This window comes from Gymnodraco acuticeps, unplaced genomic scaffold (assembly GCF_902827175.1).
Source record: "Gymnodraco acuticeps unplaced genomic scaffold, fGymAcu1.1, whole genome shotgun sequence".
Taxonomy (NCBI): Eukaryota; Metazoa; Chordata; class Actinopteri; order Perciformes; family Bathydraconidae; genus Gymnodraco; species Gymnodraco acuticeps.
Window position 1 is genome coordinate 1,153,309 of NW_022991436.1, and position 17,520 is coordinate 1,170,828.

At 40.0% G+C, this 17,520-nt stretch overlaps 1 protein-coding gene across 1 annotated transcript in view; it reads right to left on the minus strand.

Moving 5' to 3' along the window:
- Positions 1 to 238: 238 nt before the first annotated feature.
- brinp2 (bone morphogenetic protein/retinoic acid inducible neural-specific 2) overlaps positions 239 to 17,520 on the minus strand; it is a 207,182-nt gene continuing 189,900 nt past the window's right edge. Inside the window, exons 7-9 of the mRNA XM_034196280.1 lie at positions 6,900 to 7,122; positions 3,300 to 3,606; positions 239 to 2,693 (exon numbers count right to left, since the gene is read on the minus strand). Coding sequence (XP_034052171.1) covers positions 1,872 to 2,693; positions 3,300 to 3,606; positions 6,900 to 7,122 — 1,352 coding nt within the window. The 3' untranslated portion in view covers positions 239 to 1,871. The remainder of the gene's footprint in view (positions 2,694 to 3,299; positions 3,607 to 6,899; positions 7,123 to 17,520) is intronic.

A 17,520-nucleotide genomic window follows, 5' to 3' on the forward strand; every position in this document is an offset into this window, starting at 1 on the left:
TGAATATTCTATTGAGTTGTATCCACACCATCTTCTTCTTCAACCTGCACATCTTGGCAAAGCACTATGTTCTTAGTAAATCTGTCGCGGGGTCTAGAACGTGTTCTCACATGGCGAGGACATTGGTTAAAGAAATATGAGTTGTCAAAACACTGGAAGACAACCTGTTCTTAACATATTAATATGTTTTTTCATACTACACATGTTATGAGCAAATAATGAAAAAAAGGATGCCAAATAGATAAACCACTTTGTTTTTACTTAAGCAAGCTGAGCACAGAAGAACTGCTGAAAATGACATACAAGGTTTAATGACTTTCAGTGAGAAGTTAGTGAAGTAAATGTAGAATCATATCAAGTATCATCCTGGTAAGTTTTCAGTTCTCAAGAGCAGAAACCTTGTAACTCCAGTCTCCTTGGTAACTGGCAGCTCACATTGGACCCACATTAAAATTAAAATTAAATGCTTAATTGACCTGAGACTAAACCAAAACATTGAAAACCTTTTAAAACCATAATGAAATCCACCAGGTTCAATCAGTTACTGAGAGTTTGTCTAATTGGAGATAGAAGGATTTTGCAGAACAATTACAGTATGACATTAGCGGTGTGCACTGTGAATAGTGACTCAAAGCTTCACAACACCAAATCAAAACAAGTAACTGCAGAAAGTGTGACTGGCATTTACATGGAAAAGATACATTACCACCTATTCTGGAGAATGTGTCTGTTGTTCTGTCTTGGTAGAAATATTGAAATATAAAAAGCAATACACCCTTCGCTGGGAAATCAAACACAAAAACGAAATGTGCTTCTTATCTTAACATTGACTCTCCATATAAGGCATGAGTTTGTTTTGTTATAAACATTTTTTTGGTCTTTGCACTCAGTTATCTAAAAAGCAATGTGCACTTGTCCACACCTTGGGTTAGATGGAGCGTTATTTACAGCGATATATCCTCAGAGCTCTTTGTTAGCACATCAGAAGACTTTTTCATGAATTTCAGCTAAAAAAAAAAGAACTCAACATTTAAGATATTTGCCATTCAGTTTGCCAATGTGTTCACCTTCTTTTGGTATAGACACACCACCAAGGACAGAACATCACTAACAGGCTTCTCACTCGGATGTTAAGTATACTTACAAGTTTTCAAATGCCAGATAAAATGGAGGCAGGGATTACAAAGAAATAGTCAAAGACAGTAACAGGGTTCAGGATTATCAAATTTGAAACTGTTAAGCATAACATAACAACTCATTTACCACATATATAATATTATCCCATTTTCCCTTCCCATAAGATTGTTCTATAGCCAAATAAAATAGGGTTAGAAAAGGGGATATCTCCTCTTCCATTTACTCATTTTTGAAGACCATCAAAGAGTTCCTCTTTACATATCAAAACCGCCTTTATCTTTGCAAGGCAGATGTCTTAGGTATGCTTAATGACATCGGCTCTCTGAGGTTCCGAATCAAACAACCTGTCGGTGTAAGACAGTCTCTTTACTTCATCCAGTTGTACAGTTAGCCAAAAGCATGGCAGTAATAACAAAGGTAAGCCTCCAGGCTCCTACTTCAGAGCTCCTAAAAGAGAGTCCAGATATCAGCTGTTTTTCCAAAAGCTCACAACATGACTACTGTTCATCAAAGTGCTCTGATGGCAATTCTGATAACAAATATGACGGAACATAACATCAGCCAAGAGAAACCAAAGAAAAGCCCAGCAGTCGGCTTTTGCAGTTGGATGTACTGTTAATCCAGAGGATTGGGGTCCAAGAGGCTAATTTAGAAGGACCACCCTTGCTCAGTCAAGCAGCAACTCCACTTGGTATGGGTAGCATCACTCCTGAACCTGATGTGTGCTAAGCTAGCTAGCTGCAGAGTTGGGCCAGTTCAGGTTCAGGTGAAGCATTGGGGAGCTTGGAGTTGAACATCTGCAGAGAGTCCGTGATGCGAGCCACCTCGCCAACTGACAGCTTCAGCCGATGGCGCAACAGACAAGAAAACAGGTCCAGTGGCTGCGGTGCTGGTGGAGAAAGCCGGTTAATCCGGTTTCTCATCTCCAACAACATCTGAAAGGCAGCGTCTTGCGTACCCTGCGTGTAGGGGTAGTCCAGCTGGAGAATCAGATCCTTGATGCCTTCAGGGTCAAAGTGCATGCTGTATCCAAACACTTTCAGCGTGTTGATCTTCATATACCCCATGTTGGACGTCTGGTCATCCAGGTCCAACGGCTCATAGAAGAGAGTTTCATTCACTGTTGGATCATCTGTGAGTATGCGGCTTCGCAGGTAGATGTGCACTGTTTCAAAGAAGGATTTCCATTTGTTGCCAAGAGACAGCGTCCAGTTGTAACACTGTGCCGTGGCGACGGCATCCAATCGAGTTCTCTCCCAGTCAGGGAAGTCAGGCTGGTTGACTGGCATGAACCAGCTCTCTGAGTGACTTCCCCCATAAGGATTGACATAAATTGCAGGCACGGGCTCCAGTGTTGAATTCTTAGTCAAACATATCTGGAATGAAATGCCCATCAGCATGTGTATAAGATTTGACTTATTTTTGTTACTCTTTAGTGTCAGCAACATTCTCTTCCTCCAGGCAGGATTGAACCAACTTCCCAGACGAACGTCGTTGCTGATGTAAATGGCATGGACTTCAATTTTGCTGTCCAGTCGCTGAAGGAGGTGCTTCGCCTGAGAGAGAATAACACACTGTGAGAACAAAATCACTTCTACAAGGTGACAGATAATAATACCCCAATGTCTCTGATGTTCTGCCCATCGCCTTATTACAGAGTTGATTACACAAAACTATAGGATTTCGATCAATACCAGATATTAGATTATAGTTGTATGTTATTATAAAATAAGCAAAGGTCAAAGATTCCTATTTTCTAAATCCAAGACACAGTGAAATAGATTCTGAGTCAGATTTGTATTTGAAACTGCTCAACACATTTTCCCAAAGACAGTTTAAGACAGGCAGAACTAATGAGAGAGATAATTATATGGACAAGCTACAGTGCAAATGATGCTGCCATATTTCAATTTAGATTCTGTCAGAGAGTGTTGGATTTTTCAGGACTGAAGCATCCATTTGAAATTATACCAACATTTAATTTCCATTTTCTGCTATATCCTCATGTGCTGTCATAATTATTATCATTGTAGGTATGAGTCTTCAGAAAAAAACCCAGTAACAATGTGTCTTTACCATTTATGTTGTGCTTTTAAGTGTAATGAGAGGTACAATATGACTTTAAGAATCAATGGAATATAAAAATGAGAAGCTTTGAGAACCTCAGCATCAGGCATGTCCAGGTCAAAGTTCAGATAGTGGTCCAGGGATGCTGAGATGCTCGGCCGGCAAGAACCAAGATGGAGGAGGTTGCCGTGGTGACAGGATCCGCAACGGGTTGTGTTGTCAGTGGCACAGGAGGAGCAGGAGGTGGAGGAGGTGCCCACAACGCAGGGGACGACTCCCTGGCAGGTGGGCTGCTCCCCAGGGCAGATGCAGCTCTTCACTTCCTCAAAGAACGAGCCCAGAATGCCGTGCTCATTGCAGTAGAGCAGGGACTGAGCCCGGTTCCACCAAAACCCAACAGGCCTGCAGAGGGAGAGAAAAAGCACAATCCAACAATAAGTGGCTAACTGTTTGTTTCACTCTGACGACAGCCAGTCTCTGTGTGGTGTTGTGCATTATGTGCAATATGTGAAATATATATAGAAATATATGCCGTTAATAACTGTGCAATATATACCTAGCTGCTACATCTTGAGAACTGTTACAGGATCTGTATTTTGTAAATTATATAATTTTTGATTTTTTTTACCTTTTAATGTTTTTTATTATGTATGCTTCTTAGTTAACATTAAACTGTCTTTGGCTCTTTTCTGCTGTAACAAATGTAAATGTCCCCTCTGTGGGACGAATAAAGGTATTCTGATTCTGATGAGGTCGTCATAATCTGTTTAGGTTGAATAAAAGAAGTGTGAAGTTTAGGATTACCTTGTACTCATTATCTGTATTTGTTTGACTACAAATGTAATTTAATTTAGTTTGTTGCAGAGTTCTATGGGGTTGGGATAATTTTGGTAGTAGAGAAGACAAATAAGAGCAAGGACAAACAAAACAGAGCTTGTTATTTGTGTGACTCGTGCAGGTGTAGGAGTATCTCTACATTTGCTGCATTTCTTTTAAATGATCTCCCACACTTGGTTTACGTTGGCTTGGCTAATGCATATCTCGATCGGTCTATGTCTGCATCCAGTCAGTCAGACAAACCACTAGTCAGAGGTTTGTAGGCGGGAATGAGAATGGAGATGTTAATGCTGATAAGGGCTACCATGGGACCAAGGGGCCACATTAAGCAGGTCCTAATATCTATATACTTTCACCACATATAAACCAACATGTGCCAAATGGGGTGCTTTAATTGCAAATGCCCCGCTATAACTGTGTAATTGTTTCTATTGTGATTGACAGCTGCCCCCGTGCCTTCTCTTTAACATTCCATGTGCTTCCTCTATTCTCATACCTTCACCTTTTAAAATGTTCTCAGGAAGTATAGACTTAGTTAAAAAGTACATTTAACATTTTTACGAAAGATCTTGAATAAGATCCTTAAGTGAGGATTTCCCCTTTAACACACCACTGTTTACCCCACATAGCCTATTTGTAGGTGAAAAGTTAAATCACACTTTGTTCCATGTTCTTTAAAAATTGGATGGTGGCAATTTGACACTTTTTTATAGAGTGGGTGTTCGGTATGACTGCAGTAGAGATGAAATGCAGACATACATAAATTACCATCCACTTTGGTGTGGTAAGAGCAGCAACAAGTTCAGACTGAAAATTGGCTCTGCAGAGATTCTATCCCCGGGCTAAGTTCAGGAAATCACACGCAACATTGCCCAAATGCTCCAGCTATTCCTCTCCCTCAGGCCTATGTAAATAGACATAAATGAATGATGATAAAACAAATGGATTTGTGCAGAAGAAAATAGGAGAGCTTTTGCAGCTGAGCGGCCCCTCCTGATAACTTGTAGTTGCTGGTAGGTACTAAGTTAAGACTCTGAGTGACAGGCGTGAGGCAGAGAGACAGAGCGAGGCAACACAGAGGTGACAAAGAAAGTGAGGCAGAGGGCGAGGATAGGGGAATGGTGTGATGGGTAGCAGGAAAGCACTGTCAGGTAAACTAAAGTCCTCTGTAAACAAGTGCTGAGCTGTCCGTCTGGTATAGGACTTGATTAAACCCTTCCACAATACTACAGACCTTAACATATAAATGCCTTCACCTACGGTAACTATACCCTTCATCGCTATTACACAAGTCTCAATCCCGCCATCACGTCTTTCTTGCATTTCCAGCATCCTTTTGCTTTATTTCCTTCCTCTGTCTCTTTATTTCACTCTGGCTGTTCACATCTATCTTACCCAGCCTCCCTTACCTCTCTTAACACCGGCTTTTCACAAGCTTGTCTTTATTTTCCCCTTCAGTACGGCAACAAAACAGCCATGTATTGACAGCCGGGTGAAGTTTATATGGGTATTTTGCTCAGAAGTCAAGCATGGCTATAGAGTTTGCTCAGGAAAGGGTGTCAGTTTTCCTGTCAAATGACTATGAGATGGTTTCAACAACAGTGGTGCTTTGTTCTCTGTCTGTTCAACTGAAAAGGTAGTGAGGTTGGTTTACAAACACCTGCACAGTGCAGTAAAACACCTTGCCCAGTGTTCTTTTTCTTACATATGATAATGTTCTTGACAACATACATATGGCAACATTCAGAGCCAATGTAGGAAGTAGAATGCAAGGTTTGTCCACGCTTCCTTCAATGGCACATATAATCGTTTTCTGTTTTAAAGCCCCTTCAGAAGACAAACATAATCTGTCTGTAACCTTCTAAAACTATTACAAAATTCAGATAAAAAAATATAACTTTGACCGTGTTTTTAGTAAAGGTTTGGTCAGGTAAGGGCACAAAAACAAATTGGTTAGGTTGAGAAAACATCATGGTTTTGGTTAAAATGGCACACACTAAGGTTTGGGAACTTAACTGAATTTCTGAATCTAATTTGAGCTGGACATGATATCGATTTTTAAAGCATTCTAGTTTCCGTTTGTTGTTAATGTTGAACGACCAACCCCTTTTCAACATGGCTCATGGGATATTGTCTGATGCGGATTTCTCATTTTTTAGGTAAACATTAGCTTGTAAACTGGCGTAATCCACACTGCTCAGAATTGGTTCAAAAATAAAGTTGTTCAGTATGCATAGTCATAATTGAAATTGAAATTGATTTGTATTAGATCACACCCCTCAGGGAAAGAACAAGACTATCTCTTGGGCTACATTTACACTTAATGCTAGAGTCATTGTAATATCTATAGAGTATACAATGTTTATAATTTATTTATCATTAAGTTGTTACTGGGCCTTACCATTTGGGAGTTTTGTGGGTTGTTAGTAACAGATGATTCATTCAGGTTGATGCATTCAGGCTACAGCTATTTACATTATGTTGGTAATACTCTGTCACAATGCCCAACAGTTTTACACAGATGGACATATTTACTACCGTACAATCAGTTGGCAGCAGAGACAGCCCTTATCTGAAATCCCAATGCCAGCATTCTACAAATAGATGTTTTGGATGGGAATCAGCTTTAAAATAACCGATTGTTTGCCCCGCTGGCATGTTTCCAACCTTCCTGTGTGCAGAACCTTTTGTTGCTACATTAAGCACTTTCCAGACAGACTGCTCTTGATTTTCACAGTGTGTTCCACTTAAGGTGGGCTGCTAGAGAGCCTACAGCTGTTATGAATCATCGCAAAGCAGAAAATTATCAAAAATGCTTCATTTGGTTGGTTTTCTCTCATTGCATGCCCGTGGGTTACCTTTCTCTGGGCAGACTGATGCGAGGATGTTTTGGGCAGCGTTTGCTCAGGGTGAACAGTTTCCTGACGATCTTCTGGGCTTTACTCAGAACCAGGGCAGAGCTGGACTCCAGCTGGGCGTAGCGCTTCTGCAGAGACAAGTCAGCCACCCAGGACTTGGCAATCATGGACACATTCAAAAACCGGTCAGTGGGCAAGCGCTTCATGAGGGCTTTGAATTCATCTGCAGGCGGCGACAGGCATCGGAGAAAGGGAAAGGAGCAGAAAGAGAAACAAGACAAAATTAAACACTCTAGTCATTCATATGTTAACAATACCCCTTTTGAAAACTGAAAACCTATTCATCACAGTCTACTTTATCCCTAGTGGCATGCAGAGACAATAGTTGAGTAGCAGGGGGAGTTTCGTGTATCATTACAATACAAAAAAAAGCTGTTATGTTCTAATGAATTGCCAATACGAAGTAAACACCTGTGCTTCAATCTGCAGTTAAAAGCATTCACCTCAACATTAGAGGCTCAAAGTATCCACAGTGGCATTATTTGCATCCTTGTCATTTAGAAGCGGTACTTATTGAGACGATTGACAGTATGGTGTCACGTACAGATGGGCATTATGATTTAAGTTGTATTTCTTTCTTGAAAACCCCAAACAAGTAAAGAGAAAATCCAAGCTGAATAGACCCATAAGAGCATGTGGTTAAATAGAGAGAGGTTCCATGTATGTGGTGCAAATGCCCCAAAAACTGTTATGGATGCAATTCAAAGCTAATTCTGCAGCTGTCCCAGAACATTTGTGTCAAAACCAAACAAGACAAAAAGCACGGTTTAATGCAAATCAATTATTTCAGTTGCCATTCCCCACAAATCTAAATTCACTAACAGAATTCCAATTCAGCCATTTCCGACAACACATCAGTCAAAACCAATAGCCGCGTTCACACCAAGTACTTTGCCGTACTTAGTTCCCAGCATTTAGTTCCCAGCACTTAGTTCCCCTATGGAACTAAGAGCCGATCGCGTTCACACCGGAATAAGTTCCATAAGGGAAGATTACGCAAATGAGCCGCTGACGTCACTTCGTCTTCTTCTGCTTTGGGTTTACTGGCAGGCCGCAAACAACTTCACAGCGTATACTGCCACCCGAAGTCCCCGGCCGGAAGTCCCCGGAGTTGGGGACTGGCTTCAGTAGAAGCTGCTGGGACTCCCAGCAGGGAAGATTTTTTTTAATCAATTTGGTTTTACGGGGCATGGTTTGCAATTCGCTCAGCCAATCAGAACTGGGGCACTTTTTCCTCCAGGAGAGTACCACCTCTCAGTAGGCACTACAAATGGGGGTAAAAGTTCCCGGCACCAAGTACTCTTTTTGGTGTGAACGCGACATAAGGGGTACTAACGGAACTAAACAGGAAAAATACGGAAAAATACTCCGGTGTGAACACGCCTATTGAAGCATCTGAATCAATTTGGTTGTAATGGCAATAACATCAACATACAATGTAATACATTTAGTAGAATGTGAAGGTCAAAAGGAAACCCAGAGCTTTAAAAACAGGTCTCAACGGGTTAAAAACAATAATTGACCTATTTTTTTTTTTCAATGAATAACAAAAAAATATAAGGATATTTTCGTTCAACCTGAAACTCAATGGCCGGGGCTTATTTATTGTGAAGGACATGTGGAATTGTTTTTATTTTTTTCCAATTGTGAAAAAATGCCCACCCGAATTTATGTCCTTCATAAGAAGTTCGGGTCAATCTGACCCGAATACAATACCAGGACAGACAGACAGAGAAAACACACAGAAACACACAAACTAAAGACACAACCTAAAGACACACACACACACACACACATTATTATTTCCTTCAGGGCTTTGATTATTATATGACAGATTAAAAATAATAAACATTAATGAAAACAATTTTCATTTACATTTGTCCTAGAAAAGCATGAGCAAAATGTAAACCTAGTTTTTATTACAGTGTATTTTTTTTTAAACATAAATTACATTTTTATCACAAAAAACGATGGACACTTCCATTGTTACATTTGATCTAGCAAAGAGTATTTTCAAAAACTAATCATATATTTCATTTATATTGTTGGGGAATGAGTTAAAGACAATATATATAAGGAATTGTGTATGTTGAATTTAGTTCTGTATTTTTTTTAAACCCTGAAATATGTCCCGGGTCAATTTGACCCGAACATTACCAAAGGGTGCGAAATGTGAACAAAACACAAGGGCTATTGTTATTTTTTTGCAATTCGATGACAGTGTTCAAGGTGCTTTTATATTGCATATCTAAGCTTAAGCTTTTAGCACAAGTGAGTTTTACATGAAATAGCCCAGAGCTGTAATTTAGGAAAATCACTGGCCCTCATGCTGCTCTGAAAATGTTCTGCTCTAAAACTTTATAAACAGCCAAGTTTCCCCCTGATGGGTATAGTCTGACATAATCTACTTTGTACTAACACAAGGGCAAGAGCAATCAAATCCAATGGTTCCTATTTCACAAGTCAGTGTGTAGGATGTAGGAACTCTAGCATAAAAGGATTGGGAATCATTTGAGTAAATTATACTTAGAATTACACTGGCGCAGAAGACACAGCTTGTACCCTGTGCTGAGTTTGCCAAGAGCGTTCCGGTGTTACGATCATTGGAGTTCTATTATGAACAACTGGTAAATATTATGCCAGTATGAAGCCTCTGGGAAACTTGAACCTATTATTTCCTTTTCTCCCAAAGCCAGCTAAGTGAGACCTTCTAGGCTTGTTCTGGGTCTGCTGGAGAATCATATTCCCATGTGCTGTCGTTGGCAGGGAGACAGCAAGGAAATCTGCAGCCAAGCCGACCTGAGCTGAGCACAACTGATGAGATTCAAGCATATTACAGTGCTCAGTGATCCCAGATGACACAATGCTTTCTCTCTCTATCCTTCTCTTTGTGTATGTCTGCCTCTTTCCATGGTGTGATCTTTCTCTTTTGGACTAGCGAGTCTGGGTTGTCTCGTTGTCTCTCGAGTTGTCTGTTTCTACGTCTCTTACTCCCTCATCTCTTCTGTATGTACATGAGGATAAATAAGTGAGGCAATGTTAACTTTATCACTGTTTATTTGAGTGTTTGTTTAGTTTCACCTCTATTGATCTTTTCAAAACATCAAAAGCTACACTGCGGTGAATGTGCTGTGTTCAATGTTTGTAGGCATTGCCATGGAAAAGTAGCTTGATACACTTTGGCTCAATCTGCTTAAAGTAATCAGCTGTTAAAAAACACAGAATGTAGTGATTACTGTTCATTTATGTAAACAAAGACACACAACCTGCTATCATAGCTACTTTGTTCAAATATGGCTGCCAAGATTCAAGGTACCTATTCGGAGACCCTCGTATTAATATAATTAGCTCATTAGAATATCTCGTGTGATTTACGTGTGGAGGGTCGTTCTTTTCTTCAGCACAGAGACATGCAGTGAGTCTTACTGTGACCATTATCCGCTGAGATCAATGCCTCCATATGCCTCCATATGCCTCAAATCACTTTCCTTCCCTCTGTCCCGCATCCGTCTTCATCGCCCTCTATCAATAATTTACTCACAGACAGTGGCATATACACATTCATGTACATCCACTTAACACCTTCCCCCTATTTCTTATACCTTTCTCGGTTTTCAAATCACTATTGCGCTCTCTATCTGCCTGTAACACTCCCTGAGCATTATTTCCTGCTTTCTCTCCTCACACCATAACCATTAGCACTGCCATTACGCTGGATACATTTGTCTGTCTGTTTGCTTCCCTTTCCTGACATTTATGACTGCGTGTGCCAAATTTATGGACAATTTGGCTCACTCAAAATCTATCACATAAAGAGGCTGTTTTTCTCAGGGTTTTCTTTCACAATGGCTGACCACACAACCCTGAAATCTCCATCTCCGGGCTGACTTAGTGATTCATGACATCATGAGGCAGAGGTGACAGCTAAGTGACTGGCTGGCTGGGGCTGTTCATTTAACACACTACAAGGACATGGGATATTAAAACGTCTGAGTAACATTAAGTGGGCTAATGTGTAGTAGAGAGGGGAGTCACAAAAACTCAACAGATTTTGGTTTAAACCAAGCTGGAGATAACAATGTCGACCAGTCGGTCCTACTCATCTACTGCTTGTTTTTAAACTGCATTTATGTAATGCTGTTAACAGTCTTAGCAACCATTAAAAGCACATTACAACGTAAGCCAGCATTCACCTATTCAAACTTACATTCATGAACACATCTCAGAATAAAAGTCTTGTATTAGCAAATGTAGGGCCATCATATGTTTGTAGTTCAAGGTAAATGTTATGTATTATTTTTGTATGGACTGTGTGTCTGCGCTAACATGCTTACATGGCAAAATGAAAAGAAAGGTGAAGTGTAGACTGGGTGTTAGTTGGTAAAGCTTTAACAATGAAGGTGCCCTGATCTTAATAAAGTAGTCAGAGATGAGTTATGTTGTCATTTATAAGACTATAGCAGGTATTACAACTACATAAATCTCCCAATAGATCAGGGGTGGGCAAACTTTTTGGCTCGGGGGCCACTATGAGTTTTAAATTTGACAGACGGGCCGGGCCAGTAGCAGATCGGTAAAAAAATATTTAGCTGTCCACTCCTCATTATACACTCGGCACTCAATGTTGACTTTTCTTTGGTCCACTCTTTGTTACAGATGCAGGTTCAAAGGTGAATTATGTTCAAAGGTGAATTATTGCGTCATTGCGTCATCGTTTGCATCATGACGTAACCGTTTACGTGCCTTCTTATGACCCACACAGCGTTTTACGTCGCTGATTTTCTCCGCAACACCGCTCACAACAACATCAATAGAGGACTGCGTCGGGTAGTTTTTAATTATACGAAGCCAGATTAAATTAAAGAACTACTTCTCCAACCTTGTACCTTTCTCCAGAGTGCCGTGGTGTATTGTTTATTAATGTGGTTCAGCTGCATTACCGCCCGCTGCAGTGCTGCTCGTCTACCGGAGTTTATTCTCCCGTTAACTCGCGGCAGCGGCCGCTGTAAAGTTTTCATTGTCTGACCGTCACACAAGCAGCTGATAAATATCCCCCATCCCCATAAGTGAATGTGTTTTAGCCTGAAAGCTGTTTGGCATCACAACGCTGTTATGAAAGTTTCTCTGGCATTCTACAGGTGATGTTAGCTAATCAGACTATCTTACTTGTTGCTATCATATTGTGGCATAAGACGTTTTCTACACGCATATTTTACTGGCGTAGTTTTCGTTATGATTTTACTTGTGATGGCCACATGTAGCCCATGTATTGATTCCATCCGATAGTTGCAATAATACAAAACAAAAGGAAAACATCTGCCTCTTCACAATGGTCAATAACAGTGAACGGATGGTCATTAAAGTAAGGTAAAATAAACAGAATCACACTAAGCCTGGTTAGTGTTGCCTGACTTTATATAGGCCTAAGTGTTTTTATAAGTGTGTGGTCGCGTTCTAGTCACTTTTCTCAGCGCTACTGCTTGTTACAACTTGTATTCGCCGATCTTGCCGGGTTGCCGAGTGGGGCCAGCTGAGAAAATAGACCAGACTCCAGCAAAGGTAAATTGTGTCTAGAGTGCGCCATCTAGTGGGATCAACTGAAATGCCGGGTATTGCAGGATAAAGGCAAAATTAATGCGGTCTTTACTATAATTTTGAAAATGTTGTACCAATATTCGGCGGGCCGGATTCAAAAGCCCAACGGGCCGTATATGGCCCGCGGGCCTTAGTTTGCCCATGCCTGCAATAGATGGACAGACATTATAAACTGGGGGCTGTGGCTCAGTGGTTAGTGTGCTGGACTTCGAATCAAAGGATAGCAAGTTCGAGTCAGTCTGTCAGCATGTCGTTGTGTCCCTGGGCAAGACACTTCACCCCAAATTGCTCCTGTGGGGATTGTCCACAGTACTGAATGTATGTAAGTCGCTTTGGATAAAAGCGTCTAACAAGTGACATGTAATGTAATAATTATTATTCTTCCTGTATCTTCACATTTTGCATTTTTTTTTCAAACATCAATATCTTAAAGATATAATAGGCGCTTTCACACCGGAGTACTTTTCCCAGGAATAGTTCCGATAGTTCTTGGGATTTTGTGTTCACACCAAAAAGATCTGGAACTAGAACCTAGTTAATGCGAACCTTTTCACCCTTTTTCAGTCCCTGCTAGAGAGGTGGTACTTTCCTGGGGAGGAAAAGGTTCCAATTTCTGATTGGCTGGGCGAAATGCAAACCACGCCCCGTAAAACTCCGAAAGGTTTTGTGAAGCTGCCTTTTTATTTGCTCGCATTAGCATTATTAGCATTAGCCCAGCGCACCAACGGAGAAAGACTAACTTATGGCAACACAAAAGAAAACATGGGAGCGGTGGAGTGATGTGGAGTGATGAGGAGGTGTCGGCGCTTCTGGCGATTTACTCGGAAGGCCCAACTCCGGGGACTTCCGGCCGGGGACTTCGGGTGGCAGTATACGCCGTGAAGCAGAAGAAGAATAAGTGACGTCAACAGCTTCATTTGCGTAATCCTCCCTCAGGGACTTATTCCGGTGTGAACGCGATCTACTAGGACAGTTCCGGGACTAAAGAGTTCGGCGGGACTAAGTACTGGGAACTACAGTTGCAAGAAAAAGTATGTGAACCCTTTGGAATTACCTGGATTTCTGCATAAGTTGGTCATAAAATGTGTTCTGATCTTCATCTAAGTCACAACAATAGACAAACACAGTCTGCTTAAACTAATACCACACAAACAATTATATGTTTTCATGTTTTTATTGAACACACCATGTAAACATTCACAGTGCAGGGTGGAAAAAGTATGTGAACCCCTAGGCTAAAGACTTCTTCAAGAGCTAATTGGAGTCAGGAGTCAGCCAACCTGGAGTCCAATCAATGAGACGAGATTGGAGGTGTTGGTTAAAGCTGCCCTGCCCTATAACAAATACACACCAGTTTTGAATTTGCTATTCTTAAGAAGCATTGCCAGATGTGAACCATGCCTCGCACAAAAGAGCTCTCAGAAGACCTACGATTAAGAATTGTTGACTTGCATAAAGCTGGAAAGGGTTACAAAAGTATCTCTAAAAGCCTTGATGTTCATCAGTCCACGGTAAGACAAATTGTCTATAAATGGAGAAAGTTCAGCACTGTTGCTACTCTCCCTAGGAGTGGCCGTCCTGTAAAGATGACTGCAAGAGCACAGCGCAGAATGCTCAATGAGGTGAAGAAGAATCCTAGAGTGTCAGCTAGAGACTTAAAGAAATCTCTGTCACATGCTAACATCTCTGTTGACGAATCTACGATACGTAAAACACTGAACAAGAATGGAGTTCATGGGAGGACACCACGGAGGAAGCCACTGCTGTCCAGAAAAAACATTGCTGCACGTTTGAAGTTTGCAAAAGAGCACCTGGATGTTCCACAGCACTACTGGCAAAATATTCTGTGGACAGATGAAACCAAAGTTGAGTTGTTTGGAAGGAACACACACCGCTATGTGTGGAGAATCCAAAGGGCTCACATACTTTTTCTTGCAACTGTACTTGGTGTGAAAGCGGCTATTAGTCTTAATGAAAGTCGGTGCGAATCCTAAGAATAGCTTCAATAGAGTTTATATGAAAGTGGCATTTAGTGTGGCATCTAAAGTGAACTCTAAGGTAGTCTCTCTGTAATTACATTTGCCTGCCTTTGTAGGGATAATGGTAATCTTTGAGTGAACATACTTGCTTCCATGCCTGATGTGTATACTTAAGATTACCGAATCATACTAAATTGCAGCATAATTTTCTATTCATATATTCAGCAAGCATTGCGAATGCGTTTGACTTAAAGGTAAAACTTTCTATGAAAACCACATAGCCTATATAATGCATTATGAGGGGAATTCACAATTTATTAAGGTTAGACTGAAGATTTGTTTTTGCACCAGTCATGCCTATAATTAAATATGGAGTTAAGTTCAATATAAAGTGTTGGTTCTCATTTCTGGCCAATATGCATTATAAGACCCATCAGTCCATCTTTAATTTATAAAAAAACAGATCAAGAAGTAACTTGTTGTTATTTCTGAGTCTATGGATTGTTGATATAATGCATCTTCATGTGTGATTATGAACCATTATAAATGCATTATTGAACTATCAATCCCCTCAATATGCACTATAGGGTTGGACTTCATATAACTTGAACACAATTTTCTTTTGCAGCTTCACTTCTGTATCGACATTTCGTTTTTTTGCCTTGTATAACCAAATATTCCATCTTAAACATGTACATAAATCAGTTCTAACCCTTGCATACAATGGTTGATAGCATTCCTGTCACAGCTGAAATTAGAATTGATGGGTTTACAAATGCTTGTCATACGTAGTGATAAGCACTGCTACCTGCAACACCTCCTTTCTCTTAAGAGTCCGTTTCCTCTGTGCAGTGCCCCTGTCTGTCAGCAACATCTTAGTGAAGATCATCTCATTAAATCCCACATGAATCCTCACAACAACAACTTCAATAATAATCTTTCTTCCTTTGTTCCTTTAATTCAGCTGCAAACATGACAGACAATAAGGTTGGAGTTCGGATGTCTTCAGGCAAGTACGACGGAGCTATGCCTCTTTTATTCTGCAGTGGCGCCAGCTGGGAGAGACGGAGCGGAAAACAGAGGTTCCAGAGCTGTCGAGTAAGCTGCTATCTTCATCACTTCAAAGTGTCGGTAGCACATTAAACGCACCATCCATCATACATCGCTGACACTGCTCACACAATAGTTAGCAGGGAGGATATTATGTTTGGCAATCTCTATGGAGCTGCTGTATTAAAAACTAGACTAGAAGTACATTTTTAAGTCAGTCACTGCTCAGTGGATTGATTGATGTCACAGAACACAGAACAGCCCAATGCTTAAAAAACCCCACCTAGAACATAAATTATTTGCGCCAATGTGAGAATTTAGATTCTATATTACAAGATAATATATTTTTTTTGCATAAAATCACTCATTGGAGGCAGCAGAGGTCATCAGTTAAATGTTAAAAACAGAGGACAATTAGTAACAAAAGTACTTGTGAACCCTATAGAGACATGCTGAAAAGTGTTAATATATGCTAAGCACTTAAACGCTCAGTGGGTCAATTGTTAAACATTTGCCCCTGTGAATCCTGTCAAAAACGAAGTGGTAAAAGAAGAGGGAAAAATAATAAATTGTTTTTCTTTCATTCAGTAGTAGGCTATTACGATACAGTGTAATTACATTTGCTTCTTGATTAAGTAAGCTTTTTGTTTTCAGATTAGCCCATAATCCCCTATAGGCTTGCAATTTTTGCAGACACATCTTCTATAATTAGTTGAAAATCCTTCCAGAGGACAACAGTATTGCTTGTTCTCAACTTAAGCTGAACTCATGAATTCATAGCAACTAAACAGCGAATGATGTATTATTTGCAGAATAATTAAAGCTACATTTATATCTGTATATGTGTGGACTTTTGGAGACAGCTGTGTAATATCATGTGCAATTAAAAGAAAAGAACATCACTGAAGGATTAGATACATCTGCCATCATATTTCACAAATACTATGCAGTGGCTTACATAATACAGGAAATAACTTCTGTGAGAATGGTGAAATTGTGATAATTCCCTCATTTCACTTTTGGCCATACTTGGTTTGGATGGATAACACTTACGTTTAGAATTAAAAACTTTAGCAGTACAAACTTTGTCGCCTCAGTTTTGCCTCAGAATATGACCTGACTGACTATTCAGTCATAGATCAAGTGCTGACCTCAATTTGAGTCTCATATTTTTAGAACGCCATGCTCCAAATGCAAAATGTGGTCATTGCATTTACTGGAGAACATTAATAGAGGTTGTTAAAGGAAAGCAGAGGGAGGAAGAGTTCAGGATTTCCATAGTACACCATGTGCAGTAAAGATAACAAACTAACATTTGTACATAGTTGTATTTATGAATGTATTAGATTACATATCCATTTTGAAGTATTTAGTTTATTTCATTGTGTGCAATTAAAAGAGTATTGTAGGTACTTTTAATAACACTCAAAATGGACAAAAGCATACACATTATTCAATTTTAAATATTAAGGGCTTCAAATTACATTGTGCTCCTGACTCTTTTCTGTTTGATGTTAGCTGTTCTGGATCTGCTCCATATTGCTGGAAAATGCATGGAGAATCCTTTTTTAAATTTATTTCTAGGTAACTTCATAAACCGGAGTACATATAAAACTAAAAGGGTACTTGGGGAGCGACAGATTTGGCAAAGGCCAAGCTCTATCTCGAAATGTTAATAAAAGTGAAAAATAATTTGTCGTGATTCAAATCCATTAGAAAATGTAATGATATTTTTCATGGCCCATCTTTCACCCTTCCGACAAGTACAATAATAATTGGGCCATTCGGTTTTCCATGATCCTGCTTATAAACAACCAGATTTGGCTGTTTTCAATTATTTTACATTAGTTAATTAACTTGTTGTAACATTTTGGGTGAGGTTATGTCATTTGAAGGCTCCATAAAAACAGTTACCTGGATTCTACATTTTCTAGTAA